The sequence below is a fragment of the Danio aesculapii genome, chromosome 9, assembly GCF_903798145.1.
Source record: "Danio aesculapii chromosome 9, fDanAes4.1, whole genome shotgun sequence".
Lineage (NCBI taxonomy): Eukaryota > Metazoa > Chordata > Actinopteri > Cypriniformes > Danionidae > Danio > Danio aesculapii.
This window is the reverse complement of record NC_079443.1, coordinates 14,742,555-14,766,474: the sequence shown is the minus strand read 5'-3', so window position 1 is coordinate 14,766,474 and position 23,920 is coordinate 14,742,555. Positions and strand designations below refer to the sequence as shown.

At 32.7% G+C, this 23,920-nt stretch overlaps 1 protein-coding gene and 1 long non-coding RNA gene across 2 annotated transcripts in view; one reads left to right on the top strand and one right to left on the bottom strand.

Annotated features, from left to right (window-relative positions):
- The window catches only part of vwa8 (von Willebrand factor A domain containing 8), a 241,414-nt gene that overhangs the window by 115,391 nt on the left and 102,103 nt on the right, over positions 1-23,920 (top strand). Inside the window, exons 30-37 of the mRNA XM_056464990.1 lie at positions 64-186; positions 1,385-1,449; positions 2,526-2,651; positions 3,273-3,382; positions 8,954-9,108; positions 10,395-10,587; positions 10,680-10,761; positions 15,084-15,288. Coding sequence (XP_056320965.1) covers positions 64-186; positions 1,385-1,449; positions 2,526-2,651; positions 3,273-3,382; positions 8,954-9,108; positions 10,395-10,587; positions 10,680-10,761; positions 15,084-15,288 — 1,059 coding nt within the window. The remainder of the gene's footprint in view (positions 1-63; positions 187-1,384; positions 1,450-2,525; positions 2,652-3,272; positions 3,383-8,953; positions 9,109-10,394; positions 10,588-10,679; positions 10,762-15,083; positions 15,289-23,920) is intronic.
- On the bottom strand, positions 19,190-21,030 carry LOC130234717 (uncharacterized). Its single transcript, XR_008838331.1, has 4 exons — positions 20,943-21,030; positions 20,084-20,128; positions 19,683-19,866; positions 19,190-19,259 (listed from the first exon to the last, which is right to left on the bottom strand). It is a non-coding gene; the product is annotated as an uncharacterized LOC130234717 (long non-coding RNA).

Here is a 23,920-nt window from a genome sequence, read left to right as displayed (position 1 = left end):
ACGAAATGATCTGACCTCTTTTTCGAAAAGGAACTACATGAACATTCCTGTCTTGTTTTGTAGGGCAACACAGTGCTGCATCTGGATCTGGTTACTGGTGCTGTGAGGAGGCTGATTCTGGCTCAGGACAAACAGGACGAAGCACCACGCAAGGCCTCAAACTGGTGGAACAGCAAAGAGAGTCAGGTGGAAATCTGCGTCTGAACAAGTGCTTCTCAACCATATAGGAGCCTTAGCCTAAAATTAAAGTGATCGTACACCCCAAAATTTTAATTCAGTCATCATTTACTCACCCTTTACTTGTTACAAACCTTTATGAGTTGCTTTCTTCTGTTAAAAATAAAAGAAGATATTTTTGAAAAATGCTGAAAACCACTAACCATTGACTTTCATAGTATTGGTTATGTCTACTATGGAAGTCAATGGTTACTGGTTTCCAGCTTTCTTCAGAATATTTTCTTTTGGGTTCAATAGAAACTAAAGAAACTCTTAAAGGTTTATAACCAATTGAGGGTGAGTAAATAGTGAGTCAATTTTATTTTTTAATTGATTATTTTTAATTTTCATTTCATTAAGGCTAAGGGAGTCCACTGTCTTTATCTTTTATATTTTAGGAAGCCTTATAAATAAATCGAATTTAATTTCCGTGGGCATTTCTGATGATGCATAAACATTTATTTAATGCTCTAAATTGTTTGGTTGTGTAGCTAAGTTTTAATAATCTCTACATTTCTAGCATGGTTTTTAGTTTAAAAAGAACTATTGGTCTAAACACATCTATAGCTTATAACACTTTATTCCGATCACGTTATGCCATAAAATTTCAGTGACAAAAAATTATTAATTCATCTAACATGCAGCACTCACAAATTTTAAAATAGATTCATGCATAATAAAAATATATATTTTTTAAAATGTGTTTAATGTATTTTTTTAGATTAGAGTGCTCAGTTACTGATACAATTTCTGTAATAGAATGCACAGTTTAGAGTTTACGGTTACATCTTAATTGATTTTTTTTTTAATGATCAGTGGTATTCATTGATCTTAATTCAATTGATTATTGTTTTCTTTTCACCCAAACCCCTTTGACCTCAAATGTTTATATTACAGTATATATCCCTTTGATTTTTAAGTTAAACACATTTGCATGTTTTCTAATGGCAATTTTTAGTTAAATGCTGTGTGGATAAAGAAATAAAACATTGAATCGTTTTTGGTAAGTTCTATTTAGACTTTTAAAAAATATATTTAAATATTTTCTTCCAGAAATAGAAGTAATTCACATGTCACAGCAATCATAGCATCAGGTAATGTAAAATCATACAATCAAGCATAACATTATCTTAAACTAACTTTCAACTTTTTAAATTGTCATCCTTAGCCAGAATACAAAATGTGCAAGGAGTTTGCCCACAAAAACTGGCTTCTCTTCTACAAAGAAAATGGGTAGGTTTCTTTCTGTTGATCTCATGTGTGACCTCTGTCATTCTTATACTGTTTTCTGAAACGTGTTAAGCTGCCTAGGCAGACAGCATTTTACATTTTCAAGACTATGGTTGGGTACACACTAAAAGATTTTTAAAAATCGCATACTGTCAGGTCCTGTCTTCCATGTACGTTTGTTTTCACCATGTGTCCTTCCCCATGTGCTCTTTTGTTCTGTTTCCCACCATTCCATCATGTTCATTATTTCCACTTGTGTCTCACCCCTGTATGTAATCAGTCTCATCATCCCCAGTGTATTTATAGTCCCTGTGTTTAGTCATTCATTGTCCAGTCAAGTATTCTGTCTGTGTTGATGCTTGTGTTCATCCCATGTCATTCCTGTGTTCTTCCATGTAAGTGTTTGTTAATGAATCTACGTATTTGATACTCCTGCGATCCTGTGCCTTCCTGAAGTGAACCCAGGCGTTACACATACGTTTTTTGAAAATATTAGACACCACAATCAGGAATTAAAATTCCTAGATATAGTGTTTGTTGTGTCGCGATGTAACAAAAGACACTACACATCAAAGGTGTTCAACAATCCTGAAATTAAACACAGGAAATCTTGCAATAGAATAAACATTGTAGTGGAATAAACCAGTTGCCACAAAATGACAACCTGATCTCTGCTGTCCTAATCAATTTCAAGACTGTTTGCTATGCTTGTCTTTTTGTTCATGTCTATGAACATCAACATGATGTCTATGAACGTCCTCTAAAAATATTTAATTCCCCCAGAAATAAAAAACTTTATCATTATTAGTGATTCGTATTTAAGAGTTTAAATCAGTGAAGTGACAATTCTTGTCTGCCATTCTAAGATTTACCAAAGTCTTGTGAATTTGGAACTACATGAGTGTAAGTAAATGATGAAGGATATAATTTTTTGCTAGGTAGTATCCCTTTCAGTTAGGATGCTATCTTAGAAAGTCGATGTCTATGTAGGCTTTTAGCAGCTCACTAGGTTTTGTAACAGAGCTCTGTGTCCTGTTCAGGCATGGTCAACTGATGTTCAATCTGCTCTATTTGGACAGGAATCAGCTGGATGTTGTCGATGTGCTAGAAGGTCAGGTTCACACCATCCATCTGCCCATCAATCTCAAGGCTGTGTTCTTGGTAGCTGAAGACCGATGGCTTCTTGTTGAAAGCAAGACCGACAGGTGCTGTTAAAAAAAAAATCACAAGGATTCTTTTGTATTTAAGTTGTAATCGATTTGTGTTGGGGCAACATGAAGGAATTAAGTTACTTTATTATTATTATTATTATTATAACAATGTCATCATTAATTTTTATATATTTTAGTAGATTGAAGCTAAAACAATTAAGTTGTGCCAAAAAACCTTTAGAATTGAGTTGTTTCAGCTCATTTTACAGTAAATAAGTAATATGAACAAACAACAAATGCCATTTTTTTCAAGACACCCACATGCCCCTAATGCCATTTTTTTCCAAGACCCAAATCCCAAAATATTGTTAGTTCTGAATAAGCCTCCCTCACACAGGTGAGTGGGCTTGACAAACCACATGTAGAAAACACACTTTCTTCTCTCTGACACTAACCCACACATTTGCACCAGTCACATTTTTACAATCACTCCATATAAAAAATAAATCAATTCATTGTGCATTTATGAAGTATACCTCATCCAGGTGAGTGGGCTTGACAAACCACTTGTAGAAACAGCACCTGTAGAAAATGTAAATGTAATTAATTGAGTGTAAGAGTATTTGCTTCAGCCACTGGAACGTCTTCAGCTAAATGTGTTACTATCATGTACAGGAAGTTCTTGTTGACGAAGCCTATGCACATGGGTGCAGAGGAGACGGGTGTCTGCCAGCTGCATGCCATCAGTGAAGACGCTGTTAGCTCCGGTTTTGGGAACAACTCAGGTAAAAAACTCTCATTCTCATTTACCACAAAGTGGTGCAAATAGATTTGCTATTAGTTGCTATAGTTGCACTGCTCATCTAGCAACACATCTTGCACTTCATTGCGCCGGGTGTATGATAGGGTCCCATATTTCATACATACCATATATTAACATTTCATATATCATTCATATGCATTTGCAATTGTTGGACAAATTGAACAAACTTTACTTAAAAAAAAAATACAATTATTTTGCAAAATGTATTTGCATAACAAAAATTTAATTCATAATTGAATTTTTCATATATGTTGAATTCATTTACAGTATTTAGGGCAAATACCTTATAAGTAACTGTGATTAAATTACATAAAATTAATAGTAATTCCTTACCTTACATTTAATTAGTTACAGTAACTAGTTACTTTGTACTTTTACTATAAAACATCAATTGTTCCAATGTTTTGTTGCATATGTGCATTATTTAGCAACCCTGTTAGCAAACAATGTAGTTTTTGATCTTGTTTTCATTTGTTACAGTTCATTGAGAAGCTTTGATTGCAGCAATTATTGCGGGAAACCACCTAAAGAGCTAGCAGTAAAAAAAAAACAGACAGCCTTTCATATAAGCAGAATATCTCAAACGGAGAGTATTAGCTTTAGTATTTGTCTATGTTTTCCAATGTTTGTATGGTTGCCAGATTGCAAAGTACAGTAAGTGAAGTTAAACACAGAGCAGAAAAGCTGTAGTTGGGAGATTGCAGTATTTGATTGACGTTTAATTTTTTTATGGATGAGTATTGTAATCAAGGAAAAGATCAGCTGTGGCATACAGGATAAATAAACAAAAATTCTCAATTATTCACAAGAATCACGGGTGATGTACTTTATCCAGAACCATATACTGTAATGTCATTTAATAAGCTTAGAAATGTCTTTTTAAACTTTTAAAAATAAGAATAACTAAAGTAATCACAAAAATCAGTTCCCCTGTAGAGAAAATTAATGTGATTTGTTTTATTATTATTGTTATATATTGTTTTTACTTCTAAAGCATGAATGCTGCACTCTGTTGCCCAAAGCATCCAGTCATAAGCGAGACCGCCTGTTGCCATCCAATTAGGGTCACTGAGAGCCCTTCACACTTGTCAGTCATCATCTGTCTTGCTTTGGCAAATGCATCTGTTCCTCATCTGCTCTGACATGAAGCCTGGGGGGGTTTTAAATGTGACTTGTGTCAGATTCAGGACTTTGCACGTGAACAAAATCGGTGTCATCTTTAGATTTTTTTAATTTATTTTTTTTTTTCCACATAGCTAATGTCATCTCATATCAAAATGGTCCCATTCTTGCTGTTGCATATATTTATGCTCAATGCACTGCACATCCTCATCATGTGTGGTTCTAGGATTTCATCCTCAGCTCTCACTACTCTTGCTAATAACACTAAATGTATAGATTTAACATTATAATCTTGTGAAATCAAACAACAGCAACAAATCATAATATTAATTAAAATATAATAATTGTCATTGCTCATTTTTAGTTGTCACATATATTACAATTTCAAGAGAATTATTGAGATAATTAAGATTTTTTTTAATACCATTCAACATTTTATGGCGTATCTAAAAGAATTACAATAAATATGGCATTGTAACGACCCACAGAAACCTTTTAAGTAGTTGATTGAAAGGTAGGTTATTGCCTTACTGGTTATTATTTAAGGCATAAAGTGCATCCAGGTGGGTTGTTATCGCAGAATAAAGCCCGTTGTTGTATAAGACTGAAGGGCTTTATTCTGCAAAAAAAACAACCGTCCTGGATGTACTTTATCTAATTTATAACATGGCTACATTCCACAAAACGTTTAAAAAATATTATTCTGAGCTGTAATAGTTCATTAATTCTTTAAACAAATGTAAAGCTGACAGAAACAAAAACAGCTGATGAATGTTTAAGGTGATTCAAAGTTCCTGGATGAGCCTGTGTTATTTAGCGGTTATCGTTTTGGAATAACACCTCAGAAGTTTGCAACTAAATAATCAAATCTAGTATTCCAGTCAGCTGTGTAATAAGTAGGGGATGAAGTACATCCAGGCAGTTATCGCTGAATAAAACCTGACAGGCTTATCGGCAGTTGTATAAGACTGAAGGGCTTTATTCTGCTAAAACTTCTGCCTTTATACCACTTATTACACATCTGCCTTCCACAAAACGTAAAAATTAGACAAAAACAGTTCTAAGTCATAATAGTTTATTATTTCTTTAAGTAAACCGAAGCTAACAGAAATGAATGGAACAGCTGAATGGAACATACACTAACCTACGTGTTATTAAGTCATCTATGTAAAATATAAAAATAACTTGTTTTTTGGTTTTGTTTATTGATTGATTGAATTCTGTAGATTGAATATATATACATACACTGTTAAATGTATTTTTAGTATGACTATTCTGTAAATTGAAATTACGAATGTAAAATGTTAAAAAGAGTAAATTACTGGCAACCACAGCTACCAAATATATTTTTGTAAGATCAAGAAGAAAAAAACTGCAAAATCTTTGTGTGTCCAAGATGAACTCAGAGTATCTGATGTTATCTGTATCTACTTATTTAAATGTAACTGTGTAGTTACAAATGCAGTGAAAATTGTTTGTTAATTACAATCACACATGAACACAATAATGCCTTTTAATGAATAAGAATAAATAAATAGAAAAAGGCAAGAATTGAGCACACTGTAATTGTAATAATTTTTTTGTACTTAGTTGCATCAATTTTTGGAGTTCTGCTTACTAATTTGAGTTTACAGTGTACACTGTACAATATTTAGACAGTAAATGTGTTTTACAAGTGTAGGTATTGGTTTTTGTTTTTAGTTAAATGTTTTAGTTCAGCTTATTTGGAAATTAAGGCAATCGGTTTTCTCAATTTTTCTAAGGTCAACCAATTACATTTTACTGATGCGTGAGGCCAGCAAACACGATAATAGATGTTTCACTTTACTTCAGGATTCATTAATGGCTCTCTGTAGGTCTATTGGTGACATTCATAAATATTCCTAGCAAATCTAATAAATGTTGGAGACATACTCATTACATAAACGCACTTCAGCAGCGTTTATTTGAGAGCGCACAAGAAGATCTGCACGCTCTTAAAGCGGCTTGTATTTTGAGGGGGCATGCAAGAAGTTTTGTGCACGAGCAGAGGAAATCGGCGCGCAAGCATAGAGATCTGTATGCTCGTAGGTTATTACATAAATGCGATCTCGACTTCTAATTCTGCGCTCACGACATTTGTCATTGAAATAATGCCACAAGTACAGTAGTTGGTAGATCTGTGTAAAAAAGGCCTGCCGCCACAGCTATGTATGTGTGTGTGTGTGTGTGTGTGTATATATATATATATATATATATATATATATATATATATATATATATATATATATATATATATATATATATATATATATATATGTGTGTATATATGTGTATATATGTGTGTGTATATATAATATATATATATATATATATATATATATATATATATATATATATATATATATATATATATATATATATATATATATAATATATATATATATATATATATATATATATATATATATATAAGGGATGTCCAGATCCAATCATGTGGTTGGAAATCGGACCCAGTCACACGGTTTTAGACTCGATCGGACGTCACCTCCTGATCAAGACTCGAATATATACATACATACATTCTTATGATTTTTTAATGCGTCTATAGTTATGCGGTGGAACAGTGTTAGACCTCTTTCTTGAATTCACACAGAATAATTAATATTTTTACAGAGTGTGATGGTTGGGTTTAGGGTTGGGGTAGACGTTAATAAAATATTATTAATGGGAAATTTTATTAATAATACAAATAATTCTCTTTAACTTCCGGTCACAACCGTATCAGATCTAGCAACAATATGTCTGCAGTCTGGAGGTATTATAAAGTTGATGATGTAGCAAACTGTGAGTTTGTGACTATATGTAAACTTAGGATTGCAAGAGATTAATAATTGATGTTATTTATTACATGATTGTTCAAGCCACCTCACAGAAGTGCTCTGTTTGTTAACAGAATTGTTGAATGTTAAAATAAGGTGGATTAAGGTGGATTCTGTTTCTTCGCTCTTCTTTATTCTTTTATGTATTATAGAAGTATCAGATCGTGTCTCTGTATTGGTAGGTACTCAAAATCAAATGACTCAGACTCGCGAGCAAAAGAAACCTGATTGGGACATCCCTAATATATATATTGTTTCCTCCATATTTTTTTTTCTTTAATATTTCCCAAATGATGTTTAACAGAGCAAGGAAATTGTCACAGTATGTCTGATAAAAAATTTTTCTCCTGCAGAACGTCTTGTTTTATTTCGACTAGAATAAAGGAAATTTATTACATTTTTTAAAAACCATTTAAGGTCAAAATTATTTTAAAAATTTAACACATTTCTAGCAATAGTTTTATTATAACTGATTTCTTGTATCTTTGAGATGATGAGAGTACATAATCTTTTTCAAGATACTAGTATTTAGCATAAAGTGCTATTTAAAGGCTTAACTAGGTTAAATAGGTTATTAGGCAAGTTGGGGAAATTATGCAAATCATTGTATAACGATGGTTTCTTCTGTAGACAATTCTCTAAAAAAAAATAAAAATTAAACTGCTTTTATTCTAGCCGAAATCAAACAAATAAGACTTGCTCCAGAAGAAAAAATATTATAGGAACTACTGTGAAAACCTTCCTCTGTTAAACATCATTTGGAAAATATTTGAAATAGATTATATCTGACTGATTATTTACTCTAAAATATGAAACCATGAAATATAAGCAAAATGTGTGATTTAATCAGTATCAGATTTAACTATTAAAAATCAAACACCTAGTTTCTCATTATCACTAAGTGTTTGTCTAATTAGCAAGCAGTCATTATGTATTATTCTGCCTTTAGAGGAAAGCTGAAGCTCTCAGGGCCTGATTGATGATGTCAGCGGCTCCTGCATGCCTCATTTGATAGAAAGTGATGGCCATTTGTTTTGAAGACTTAAAATAGCAGGTGAAATTAATCGCTGCCCCTTTGTTTATAAAGGCCATGAAATGCTGTTTATGGTGGATCAACATCATCTGGGCTCTAGCCTTCGTCATTCCTCCTTCAGCGCGTATCAGTTTCTGCAGCATGAAGAAGCTTAATAACTCATAGCATCAGTTATTGAGATGGATGTGGCTGTCAGAAAGATAGACTAATGCCTGTACTTAGTGGCTATCGTACATCTGAGGTGTCAGACACGCTTCAGTGCTTCCTCTGAAAAATGAGCATGTTTTTGATGACATCGAAATTTCCCATCAGCAGGATTGGGGTCTTAATCAAATTGAGTGTGACAGGATGCCACTAGAATGTCTGAATAATGAACATTTAAACCGGTGTGTTATGATGTGATGTCACAAGAGTTATGGTAGAAACACTTCTGAACTGGGTTTAGTATTGAGGGACACATTATCTTCTCTACGGGTGGTGATTTTAGGCTGATGTTCTGGCTGTCTGTGTGCTTCAGGGATGGATGCGGTTTCTCCTCAGGAGGTCTCGAGTGATCAGCTGTCCAATGAGAACCTCAGTGCTGCCTTGGGACAGAAGATTGTGTCTCCCAACCGCGTCCTCTGTGACACAAACACCTATGCTAATGTTATTGTGGGCTTCCCAGATCTCATGGTGGGTGACAATTATGACACAGCTTGTCGTCAGATGGGCAGTTTTAAATAGATAATACATAGATAGTACTACATAGATAATAAATCTTTTTTCTTATATATATATATATTATATTTTATAATGGCCAATGTTTTAAGTTAATAAATAAAATTTTTTTATTTATTTAATAATTTTTTTTGCAAACTTAAAATTAAAATGAAATGAAATCAATTGATTTGAGAATAAATATGGAATAAAATACCCCTTAATAATATTGTAAACCAAGCATTTGTATTTATTCATTTATTTATTTATTGAAGTATTACATTTTATTTGGGAGTTCTTAATATAGAATATCTTTAAATTAAAGATTAAACTAAATGTTGAATCGTGTAATGTTATTAAAATATTTTTTTAATTTAATTCAAATTGCTGAATTGTTAGCAGCCCAACTTGGTAAAATATGGAAAAAACCAACTAAATACTAATATAAGAAACTAATAATAATAATAATAATAACAATAATAATTAATATGAAATAAAGTACTTATTAATAATATTATAAACCAAGCATTTTTATTTATGTATTTATTTATTGAAGTATTATGTTTTATTTGGCAATAATAATAATAATAATAATAATAATAATAATAATAATAATAGTATGAATAATATACCATTAAAATAATAGTAATAATAATAATACTAATAATAAATCCATATTAAATGTCAGATATAATGGTTGTTATGATTGTTATACCAAAACTGTAAATAAAAAACATAATAAACTTGTCAAATAAAACTAAAAATACCAGATAATAATAAAAAAAAACTAAATAAATTAAATAATTTGTTGTATTAGTTTTTTGTGTGTGTGTGAAATAATGCCCCATTATCATTCAGCTATGGACCTATTAAAAGTACAAATATATTACCTGATTATTATTATTGATGACTTATTATTGACGATTTGTCAAATGTAATATATTTATTTGTTTGTAGGGTTGCTTTTTTATTTTATTATTATTTTATTATTGATGAAGAATATTGTTAATAATAATAATAATAATAATAATAAATATTTTGTTTAAAAAACAAAGATTTGTCATGTTTTAATATATTTACTTGTTTGTTGCATTGTTTTTAATTTTTTTATTATCATTATTATTTTAATATGATTTGTATTATGAGATATAAATGTTATATACAGTATATGGCAATGCCTGTAAAATGTTTTGTGTGTGTGCGTGCGTGCGTGTTTGTTTGTTTGTTTGTTTGTTTGTTTGTTTGTTTGTTTGTTTGTATAGTCCCCAAATGAGCTTTACAGCTTTAGGAGATCTTCGCCCATAACAGAAGGCCGGGGACCTGACATGTTTTTTGGGTCAAGCAAGCGAATTGGGCCAGCAAAGAGGGTCAACTGTGTCTGTCTGTTAGATGCCAATCAAGTAGTCCGAGCACTGCCCCCTACACAAGTTCCACTAGCTGAGATCTACCCTAAAGGTAAAGTAGTGACACATTCATATGCACATTTAATATACAAATATATAGTATAACTATGGTTAACTGTGATGATGGTTCGGATCAATTAACAGATGTTACACCACCGATGACCGCAGCGTACCTGGAAGTGACAGATCTGAATTCTAAGAGGCTGAAATACATTCCAGTGCCCAGGTAGAGAAATCGGTGCTTTTATTAATCTACAGCTCCCTCTTCTGGCTCTGTTTAACTCTGTTTACCTTGGTAGTGACACAATAATTTGCATGTTGTTGCAGTTTTAGTGTTTGCAGTACATGTTTTATAATGTAGACTTAAGTGTAATTATATTTATATAATTTACAATACATGTTCTAACTATGCTTGAGTAGCCTATAATGTTTTATATTAACCCTCTACCACACGGATTATGATAAATATATAAAAAAAAATATTTGACAGTTTTTCTTTTCTTAAAATAGCTTAACTTGAAGGGCTGTAAAAAGAAATTGGAAAATTAATTTTTTAAAGGTACTTTATGATATGTTGCTATAGGGCAACAACGTCCAACAGTGGATCTAACTTAGACATTTCAAATTTAGAATTTTCCTTATAATTAATAATTTTGCTGTTTGAAATGATTTAATTGGAGTTGCAGTAGTATACACTTTCACACAGAACTTATAAATAACACCTTTGACACACTTTCCAACAACTCATATTCCAACAGTTTACATTTATTACATTTTTTTTTGCTGAATATTATTGAAAACAAACCTAATATTGTATTATCATGTATACAACATACAGTAAATCTAAATATTTTCTACAGTAAATATTATAACAAATAAATAACAAGTCTAGTATATCCAGATGCATCAGAATAATGTAGCTACTAGCTTACAATGTTTATATATTATACTATATACTATACTACACCTGTCTTATCTGCCTCTGAGCTAACTTACCTGAACTGTCTCTATCAAATGTCCAGCCTGCATCATTCTTATGGTCACTAAAAACCATCTCATCCTCACTAATTCGATTAAAAAACATTTGAATTGTGAAAATGTCATCATAACTTACTGGAGGTGATGTTTCAGATTTGTTTGTTGGTTTTTATTGACGTTTACATTTGCATTCAGCAACTACTCACAATAAACGCCAGTCTGTTAGAAATAGCAGTAGAGAAAAACAAAGCATGTCATGTGACTTAACCAAAGCACATCATTAGCTACACTAAGGTATTCTCTTTCCAACAAAAAAATGTAATGTTGGTCTTAAAGAAACAGTGGCAGGGAAATGAACATAAGTATCTTGTTGCCATATGGTGACACCATGCGGTAGAGGGTATTTTAGCACCAACAGGAATGTTTTAGGGAATGTTAATGTATTTTGTGTCAGAATTTTTTTTTCTTTTCCATACTTTATTTTTCCATACAAAAAATGTAAAAAAAAAAAAATGCTTTTTATAGGACATTATCAGTAATATAGTGTTTGCAAAAAAACACATTAGCCTTTTTTAATGCCAGGCTATTGGCTGCCTGAGGAAACAAATTCCATGTTTACTTTGACCAGATACTCAAATACTGTAATTATAGCTTATAGCTTTTTTTTTTTTACCTTAATTTAATTATTATCTGCTGTTTCATGCATTTTGATTATTGCTGGGAAGAATAATTGCCTATATATATATATATATATATATATATATATATAATATATATATATATATATATAATATATATATATATATATATATATATATATATATATATATAATTTTTTAATTTTTTGATTTTTTTTTTTAGATAAGCTCCAGATTTGGCTTCAGTACTAACTAAAGTAATGTATAAACACATATAATACTGTATATCTTCCTATTGAAAATATTAATTTTAAAGATACACACACATAATGCCAACTATGCCAAACTAATTTGTTACAGGTGCAGTAGGTGATTCTCAGAAACATTTTTTGTTGTGCTGGTTGAAAGTCTCTTTATATTCCAATAGTAATGATATTTTTATATTCTGGGTAGGACATAAAACTAAAAAATATTCATCCAATTAAAATTTGTTGGGCCGACAATTCCCATAATTCTTATAAGTAGCCCGAACTGTCTGTCAACAAATGTAGATTTGTACATCTGCGCTGCAGTTCACGCAGATCTGCTGTTTACGCACACATGCGTCACGTTCATTACATGCACAGGAGAGAGAGAGTGACCAATAAAATCAAATGCTGAATCAAAACTTTAAAATGCTCAATCAATATTGGAGTTAGTTTTGCACGCTGGAGGAAGGACGACACCATGACTGAAGTATTGTTTAAGACACGCAAAGCTGACGTAGATTGTGTTGTTTTACGTATGGGTTATATGCACTGAAGTGTTGATCAGCCACTGAAATCCTCCGGTGATAGATTGATGTGACTATTTTCAGTTTTATAACGGACCTTTTACAGCATCGATTATTGTACATTTTTATTTAGCTTAACAACAAAACATCAGTAAATAGTGCTATTCCGCCTAGCCTGCTTTACTGAGGTGAAGTTGGTTTTATATTCACATTCATTCATTTTTGAACATTGACAACCTGTGCTCCATGTATTGTTTACCATGCTACTTTGAATATTCGCTCTGAAATAGCATGTAAGTATGGCTTAGTAATAACTGTAATTCTTGCACCCCACCAACCAAGCACTAAGCATACAGTAGTCGTTTTGGGACAAAGCGCGTGAGATAGTGAGACCAGCGATCCTTGCATGAATGAAATATTGCTCATTATGGCAAGTTTTGCTTGCTACACAACTTAAAACGTGCTAGATATAATAGTTTTTTGTTCAGAATTGTAGTATTACACAGTTTTCTAACGAGCAAATGACTTGATCAAGTGGGTTGTCTACTGTCATTAAGGGGTGCATTCAGGAGGCGTGGCTTTGAACGACAGGGGAGGGACTGTGTTTTCAAAGATATTATGCTAACCGGTTTTAATTTGGCAGATCACCTACTGCACCTTTAAGTACTATCTATAATATAATAAACATACACAGTAAACACACTTAAATTATGTCAAAACTTTTATTTTAGATGTGCTTAATTGCGATTAATTTTTGCCCAGCACTAATTTTTATATTCATCAACATTATATTATTGGTTAGGAACTTTTATTGGATTACAGCTTTGATTCATTTCTGTATTTATTTATTTTTGCTTGCTTTTGGGTTTGAAAATACCAGTGTTCGTGTGGACAGGGCCTCAGAATCAATTTCTCAGGTGAATTTTTTCTCAGCTCATTGGTAGTGAAAGGTCATTTACCATTGCCAATCTAATCTTTATTATATTATTTTATATAAAGTTGAAGTCAGAATTATTAGCCCCCCCTATTTATTTTTTTTCCCCAATTTCTGTTTAACGGAGAGAAGATTTTTTTCAACACATTTTGTAAACATAATAGTTTTAATAACTCATTTCTAATAACTGATTTTTTTTTTCTTTGCCATGATGGCAGTAAATAATACTTGACTAGATATTTTTCAAGACACTTCTATACAGCTTAAAGTGACATTTAAAGGCTTAACTAGGTTAATTAGGGTAACTAGGCAGGTTAGGGTAATTAGGCAAGTTGTTGTATAACAATGGTTTGTTCTGTAGACTATCGAAAAAAATATATAGCTTAAAGGGGCTAATAATTTTGACCTTAATTTTTTTTTATTTAAAACTGCTTTTATTCTAGCCGAAATAAAACAAATAAGACTTTCACCTGAAGAAAAAAATATTATCAGACATACTGTGAAAGTTTCCTTGCTCTGTTAAACATCATTTGGGAAATATTTAAAAAAGAAAAAAAAAAATCAAAGGGGGCTAATATTTCTGACTTCAACGTTTATATATTTTTATTATTGTTAATATTTGTTGTCAATGTCTTTAAAAAAAATCGATATTATTGATGCACTATAGACTTTGCACTTACACTATGTACTTGCACTATGCACTCAACTGTCTAATATATGAATTATATAAGCTTATTTTGTCATTTAACATTTATTTTTAATTAATTTTTTCTGTTTTTTATTTTTCATGTAGGTATTTAAAGTGCTTTTTTTTTGGGGAATTATAATATGTACAAACTACTTGCTTTATTCATTCGTTCTTAAAAATGAAAAGTAAAACCATGCAAAAGTCTTCTAGATTTTGTGTATGTACAGTAGTTATAAATAAACTTTAATCAACTACCATAACCTTACCTCCAGCTCGAAATGACTTTTCTTCACTTCTGGTCACGTGGAATTCTTTAGGGTGGGGCTTTCAGGGTGTGTCTCGTTTCTGCTCTGAATTTGCAGCGCTCATCTTCCAATAATCCAATCAGTTCCCAAAGAACGAAAACATGCACCACCCTACATATTTTAATCATTTCAAGACTGTTTCAAGAGCAACTTTAACTGAATGTATCTATGTGTTTGTGATTTTTGAATCTTCCATTGTTTCTGATTGGTGTCTGTCATGCTGATGTGTCCAGGAGCAACTCCATGTCCCCGTACACTGTGTGGATCTCAAAGGTGTCCGACACAGATGTAGTGATGGCCCCTCTGGGCTCTGGAGGGGTCGTGACTGTGGACATGGGAGGCTACGTTCGATTATGGGAAACCGGCCTGGACCACCTGCAGCGCTCTCTGCTGGAGTGGAGGAACATGATTGGATCAGAGGACGGCAGACCTGTGCAGGTAGGAGCTTTTGGTTGGATCTCTCAAAGAGCGTGTGCTGCCATGTGTCATCCCAGAATCAAATATAATAAAAGTAAAGTCAATTAATGTCATCTTGGATTGTTGTGTTATATCAAGAGTTGCTTAGTTTCAGAAAGCTGAACAAAATCCGTCGAAGTGATTTAAGCCCTGCTCACACTGTGTGAATTTAGCACAAATAGTTTGATCCTGCACAACTTGAGTAGCAGCACTTTCAGGACTGCATTTATAGGATGCTGGGTTTTTTTTTGCACCATCACCACCTTCCAGATTGGATGATATAGCGAAACTGCATTTCTTGGACCATAGTTTCGAAACAGCACCACCTGCTGAATTGGACTATATAGTGGAAACTTCAGTTTCAGGACTGCCTTTCTACCACCTGAGCAAATTTAATCATATTGGTCATCACTTCATACTTGCCAGGTAAAACATACCTGATAGACATTAATACATGATAATGAGACTCAATATGGTTAAGGCCTGCAGAATAAGCCTAACTATAAAAAGGACCAAACATCTCATTCATCACTGGAAAATGACAAAACGAAGAAGTTTTCCCACTAATACAGTACAATATTCACCTCATTCTTCACGTACTAGTGGGCGCAGCCATTTGAATCATTTTGGCTCAAGACTTGCATTCTCATTCACTTCCATTCATTTTAGATGTTAAAAACAGCTCGTTCTGCTGCATGATGTTGCAAACTGACATTTTCTTATTATATTATTCTACTTTGTTTGTATATTCATGCAAACACTAGTTTGTAGAGCAAGTAGTTTGACTGTTTTCTGTCGTTTATTATTCCTAGTCATTTCTCCCATAGGTGACTGAATAAGAAGTTCTAAAACAATTGCTAAAACGAGCGCACTTCCGCATTGAAGAATAAAGTCAATTGGTAAATCTCACACATCAGCATGCTTTTAACAAGTCATTAAATCAATAATGTTTTGTTAAACCATGGCCACAAATTAAGAATGTCGTAATATTTAATAAAACTAGAAAACGAATTCTAGAAAATTAATTCATAGATAGCAGCTCTCATTTCTTGCTGTGTTCTCCATGATTATTATTATTATTATTATATTACTCCTGGAAAAAAATTGTTGCGTAACGTTTTTATCCTGTAGACCCTTGAAAGTGGAATCAATCGTGCAGACAAATTGGTCATTTCTGCATAAACTTAAAACAGTAACAGTACAAAATAAACACATACTTTAACAGTTTAAAATAAAACTTAATAGACTCACACTTTCCTTGCCATCCATGTCATGCATCTTATTAGAGTGACTATGATCCAATTTGGTAGGTGACGCTGTCAGAAAAAACTAGGGTCCTAAAGATGCAGCTCTAAAATTGCAGTCCTGAAAGTGCAGCCACTGCGGGTGTGCAGGAACACCCTTCTCATTCAGCCATGATTTGTTCTTTAGAGACATTTCAGTCTAAAACATAGAAATGAGGGAGGCAGTTCTTCTGTAACTTCAGCATAGTATTGGTAGAAAGCCCCCGAACAGAAGAGTCTAGAACAAAAGTCAATTAAGCTACATAATGCTATAATAATGTTTGAGAGTAGCCTAATGTTATAGATATTTTAGCTCTGTCAAGAACATTATTCCTGACAATGCTATTTAAGGAATGTTTATGTATTTTGTTCTTTTAAAGCTTTGTTAATTGACATTATTCAGGTTTGAACGGTGCAACGGTGTATTTATGTTTGCCATAAAGAACATTTTCAGAATGCAGGTTTTTTTATTTATTTATTTATTTTTTAATTGTAATTAACTTTTATTTAGAAAAGAAGAATGTACAAAATAAATCAGGAAGTAATCTGTAGAAGACTGGAACACAAGAATATACAATTACAAAGTGATGAGAACAATAAGTAAAAAGAAGTAATAGAAAGAAAAAAATGAACAAAATAAAGAAAGGGGAAGTACAAAGTTAAATAAAATAAAAAAAATACCGAAAGCGTTAATTACTAACATACTGGAAGCATGATATTTTCATAAGTTTCTATTAACTTGCAGAATTTTTTGTTGTTAGATAGACGTATAGCTTTAAGCAAGGAATAAATTTCAATTAGAAAATGGGCAAATGAGGGAGAGGATTTAAGAAATTTTAGTTTGTGGATTAAAGAATTTTGCATATAATATAAAAAAAATTATATATATATTCTTCATTTTTATTCTTGGGACTAGAATAATAACAAATATCTTTCAATTTAAAGATTTGTTTTGTTGATTGGGATTTATTCAAATAATTATATAGATCTGACCAAAACTTTTTGAGATTTTACATGTAAAAAACATGTGAGTCAAAGTTTCCTCATTTTCCTGACAGAAAGAACAAGTAATTGCAATATCAGTAAATTTTGAGATAAGTGCATTGACCGGGTATATTTTGTGTAGAATTTTAAAATGGATTTCCTTTGCTTTGTTTGGGATAACATATTTATATCGGAGAAGCCATGTTCTTTTCCTATCAATATATTCTATTAATGCTGACCAATATGATTTCCCTCTTGGAGCAATTAGATTTTTTGTTGGAGAATTTGAAGAATAAGTTTGTTGTTGTATTTCTTATCACATACACTAATACCTTCTAATAATAAGGAGGGTTCTATGGTTCTTTTATTTATATATGAAATATGAGTTTTTGTTAAATGTATTAATTCTTTTGGGACAGCATTTACAATAATGTTAAATTTCTTAAATGGGATTGGAAATTGATGAATTTTCATAAACTGTTCATAAGTTAACAAGTTCCCCAAGTCATCAAATAAGGAAAATAAATGTAATATATCTCTGTCATACCAATTAGAAAAAAATAAGAATTTATTCTTAACTGTAATATCAGTGTTGTTCCATAAAAATGTTTTATGTGGAGAAAAGTTATGGAAATTGAGAATGCAGGATAGTGAATGTGTCACAAATGCACTGTAAGCCCGGACAGGTTGATTGAACTTAAAAAATTTATGTAAACTCGTTGCCCTAAAAAAGCTAATTTCATCTTGTTGAATAAACAACACTTTTTTAGTTTATTGTACTTATGATTTCAAATGCATTTAATTAAATATTTAGTTGACTGAAATGAAGGTTTTTAGTACAACACTATTGAAATCTTAGGTACAATAAACCTAAAAGGTGTTGTTTTTTCCACAAAACAAAATTAGCTTTTTTAGGGCAACGAGTTTCCATAAATTTTTTAGGTTCAATCAACCTGTATACGCTTAATACATAAAATCTTGACCTGAATGTTGTGACAGAAATAATTTAAAATTTAGCTATTCACTATAAATGATTTAATGAAAATACACCTACATTACAAACAAGGACAAAGAATAAAAATTTACTTTACACTTTATTTAAAATTACTTAGGAATATCAATCCGAAACACGTGACAAAACTAGAAAATGCCTTGTACAACAATTAGTCAATATTTATTGTTATAAATCATATTAAAACAATTGCTTAAAATCTTTTAAACAATTTTTACAATCACATACAAATCATAAACAACCACAGTATTTTATTAAACTGTAACATTATGGAATATTAACACTTGCCAAACACTAAGGCATAGTTTAAAAAAAAATTATCTCACAGTTAGGACAGCAAGCCTGAAGGAATATGCCTTTTCTGTACCTTTTTACATGGCAAGTTGATTTTTTTAACAGCCAGAATCTTACCCTTCAGCGTCTTCTTACCCAAACTTGTTGAATGAAAAGAAGGGTATTGTCCATGCACTTTGGGTAGCCTAGGTGTAGTTCATAGGTTAATCCAAAAAGTTACATGGCCAGGGGTGTATTGTCCATTTCAACATTCCCCTCCTAGATGATTCCCACTGAGGATGGGTGGAGGCGAAAGGACAGAGGTTGCAGAGCCACATCTTAATTTTCTCGGTTAAGGAATCCAGTGGGCACATGTTGGCATGAGTCTCCATAATCTGAAGCTTACAACAATAAATAGATAACATAAATAAATCTTAGAGGTGTACATTTGATTTTAATATATATTATTTGTATTGAATATTTTAGTTCTATGCAAACATAATTTGTTAATTGTATATACCCAAATAAATCCAGTATTCAATAATATATAAAATACTACAAAAACACTAAATAATTTTTTTTGTATACAAGTCATTGCATATGGCATGAAAAGATTTGATATAATTAAATTACTAAAGATTTTATGTTATTCTACTTATTTTAGAGTTTCAAAGGTGTTGATCATTATTCTATTTATGAATGAACTACAATAAGACATTTTGTGGGTGATTTATTTATTGTTATTGCTAACATAAATGCACATTAAGAAACATGATACAAAAAACGTATTTAAATATACAAAAACATTTATTAATGATACTTACAAAACATGCTTTGAAGAAATCAGCTGGGTCATCACCAAGAAGTACTGGAAGCACTCAATGGCAACACAGTGAGACCTCTCTTTGACCTGAAGATCTGAATCAGCTGTGGACAGTGATGATCAAGAGACCCATAGAATTCTTGCTTAAGATTCTTTCTAACTATCTGGTTGAATTCTTGATACACCTGTAGTAGTAAAACACACAAAAAAAAAGTTAATTAACATCAGAGAAATGTCAAAATTGAACAACTGTCAAATTAACATGTTATCATGTTTATCAATGCTGTACTCATTTCATTACAAGTACATTCCTGATATATGCATGGAAATGTCTGGTTCTTGCATAGCTCCCATGTTTTAATAATAACCCTCTTTTGTTACAAGCAAATGTGCAATACTTACATTTTCATCTCATCCTGGTTGGCCTTGCTTTGATCTTTCTGGAATCTGCAGTTACAAAAATATACATTAGATTACTATATGACAAAAAATATTTACATATTTTGATCGGTTTACTCCAAATTTCTCCCAAACAGATACTGTTAACCAAAAGAATTAGAGCGCTACAACTATTTATTTATGTAGCTTTTCATTCTAATAACCTGAAAATGCACTTGCTAAGATCATGTTGATGAGCACGAGGTTACATATCTTTAAAAACTGCTGACTTAACATGGATTCGTATTTCTTACATGTGAAGAAAGAGGCAAATCTCAATGCATTCTAGTCAAACGTTTAATGCTTCACTTACAAAGAAACATTAAAAAAAGCTTCAGGTTAATGTTATGCTAAACATCTCTGACGATACATAACCACCACTGAAAAAATAATCAATTTACACAACAGAAAACGCGGATGACTCATCAAATACAATACCAATATTAAACTTTATATGTGACGACCTCATAAAGCATGTTTTCACGTACAGTAACTGTAACGTTAAGTTATAATGCGGCGGCCGCGATCGGTTAAAACGTAGCATAAATGAACACGCTAACACAGGCAAAACTTACATTCACTTTTATACAAATTATATGTTCGATGTCACGATCGCATTACGCACGTCTTTGCACTTTGCACGTCTTAGAACTGTATATAAATGAGGTAATGGCGGTTACGATTGACCGGAACAATAACATGATCCTAACGTTAGACACAGCTTAATCTTACATGTAGCTTTTTGTTAACTGTTACGTACTTTGTTTATTAAAGGAAAACAATGTATGGGCTGTTTGAGACAAAAATATGAAATTGTACTCACAGTGATCAGCAGCCATTCGAAAATGCGCGCTCACGCTGTATCCACCAGTGACGTCAGTCCAAAGACAAAGAGCCAATCACATTTTCCCTTGTACATCAATACTTTGATAACGGACTAGAATAAGCTTTGTTAAGTACATTCAATTTAAACATTCCAGTAGATTCAAAAATTCAATGCAAATCGTACAACAAACTAAACAAATTGAGTAATTAAGCAAAAAAATTGGTATTTATGTTTATTGAATCTAGGTATTTTGAATTAATACAACTTTAGGGATAACAGTGTGGAGGATGTCAAACTCTGGGTGAGTGTCTGTGTTTGGCACGTCTTCATTGTCCTTCAGTCTATTATGTTCAATTGAGATTAGCAAAATCTCAGCAGAACCAATCAATGGTAATCAACGTGTGATGCATGCTGGTTAGAAAAATGTCCGACTTGTGCTAAGGTGTGCCAAAAACCTTTAGACGGCTGCGTCAGATTGCACAGTCAGGCGTAGTTGCTCTCCAAGAATTGCACTTACCAGAAACATAATGAGAAACAACTGGCTGATGACACAGCTTTTAATGCTTAGTGGATGAGATTGGCAAATTACACATTTACTAGTCCATTAGCCATTTACATTTGTTTTAGATTTACAGGTGAGAAAAGACACAGCAAACTCTGTTATTACCTGTGTCACTTAAAAGTAACTTGCTATCGACTAAACAACATTTCTTGTTGTGTAAACTGTTTATTTTGACATTGTTTTAACATTTACCACTGTTAAAAATACAGATTAATTTACTGTAAGTGCTTTTAAAGAGCCCATATTATACATAAAATAGGGTCATATTTAGGTTGTAAGGGTCTCCAACAACAGTCTAATATGCATGCAAGGTCAAAAAACACTTTCATGGTCTTATAATCTGCATTTATTTTTACCTAATTATCCCAGCGACTCCCATATGAATCGTTCAGCGAATCATTTGTTCCCAAACCCCTCCTCAGCGCGAAGCTAATTTGCGCTGATTGGACCGATGACAGCCTGCTGCGATTGGTCGACGACACTGACAGGCTTCAGCGCGAGACAGAGTGAAATGCCCAGCAGATAATCAACAATATAAAAGTAGTCACAGTGCATACACGCTTCATAGTGGATTTTGGCTGCCAGTGGGTGAATGTAAATACAGACGATGGACTAGAAAATACAGACAACTAACTATTTTATCAAGCAAAAAGTCCAAGAACTGGCAAGGAGATCTCCTAGCCCATCACAGTCTACCTGCTCTTTTCACACACACACACACACACACACACACACAGACACGCACACACGCACACACACACACACACACACACACACACACACACACACACACACGCACGCACACAGACACACACACACACACACACAGGGCCGGCGCGTCCATAGCGCCGTCGGCGACACCTCCCTCACCACCCGCGTCCTCAGTTATATCTGCGAATAATAACCCTGATTCATAATGCACTGATCCATGTTCTGACAGTCTTTAAGGATCCTTCCTTTAACAAACTGATGATGTCTTCTTTGTAAGCATGTAGTTTCCAGAAGCACTCGATCTGCTCAAGGCTGGGCTATATTGCTGAGGTTTCATCTTTGATTAGACTGTCAATAATATCCATCTGCACAGTGTGACTTCATTCGACCGTTGTCTGTGTGTGTCTCTGTGTGTGTGTGTGTGTGTGTGTGTGTTGCTTTTTTTCTAATAGTGGGCGGGGCCGCAGGTTTCAAATCTCCCGGGTTTGCGCGCGCAACTACTTGTGTTCCGTAGCCACGTCATCACGTCGTTATCAAGACGACTCGTTTGAAGCACTATGAGTCGACTCTTTTATAGATGAATCAACAGTTTTAAACACTGTACACTTACAGATTTAAGCCTTAGCTGGACATTTCACTTCACTTAGAGCTGTGTTACACACTATATGGAAGAGCATTTTCAAAAACTCATAATATGGGCTCTTTAAGTATTAAGCATTGTTCACCTTTGGCGATTGTGACTATTGTCAAACAGTGTAATATTATAATATATTATAAAAACAGTGATATTTGAATCGCGTTCACTTAATCTTTGATAAAGAACGCGATTGATGGCATTCACAGGCAGCAAAACAGCGAGATTCAGGAAGTGTCCTATTTCAAATGTCTTGTTTGACTTCTCCGCTTACTCCAGACATCTTCTCTCGTCTACAATTTAGCCGAGGCGAGGCGCAATTCAAACGAGCCTATTATAACAACTGAGATCTTACAGTGCAACATATTCGTTCAGTCTGACAAACTACAGTCATTACAGATTATTAAAAATCGCACAGTGTGAGCCAGGCTTTAGCCCTTTTTTTAAGCTCTATAATAAATAATCAACCAGACGTTATGTAGAGGGTTGTTTTGTCTGAGAAACCTCTTTAAAGTCACTGCACATAAGCTTTTTGTTTTTTGTTTTGTTTCTTCTTCTTTGTGTTGTCTCCTTTGCTTTGAAAATAACACACTTGAATGTCTAATGTTAAATGAGGGATTTTTTTTTCCATCACAAATAATCAACCTGATGTTATGTTGAGTTTTTGTTGTTGTTTAAAGAAACCTTTTTCAACCAGATATCTTTTCTTAAGCCACTTAAGGTCAGCCTTTTATTTTGCTTTCATTTTTATTTTCTTGTCTCTTTTGCTTTGAAACATACACATTTGAATTACTGTTCACTGCTAAATATAACCATCATGTTTCTAAAATTGAAAAAACTCTGTTGCTACAGATGTCCATCGAGTGCTTTGTTAGTTAAAAAAAGCTGTAGGTCCATTTCTTACCACATGGTGGCAGACCTAAACAAGACTTGATTTAGTATTTTATCTTTTTTTTATTTTGGCATGGTTCTGAATCTGCTAATCTGATTTTTAGCATTGTGAAATAACTAATTAAGTGGATAATTACTTTATATTCAGTACATATCCCTTTTTATGTGAGCATATTT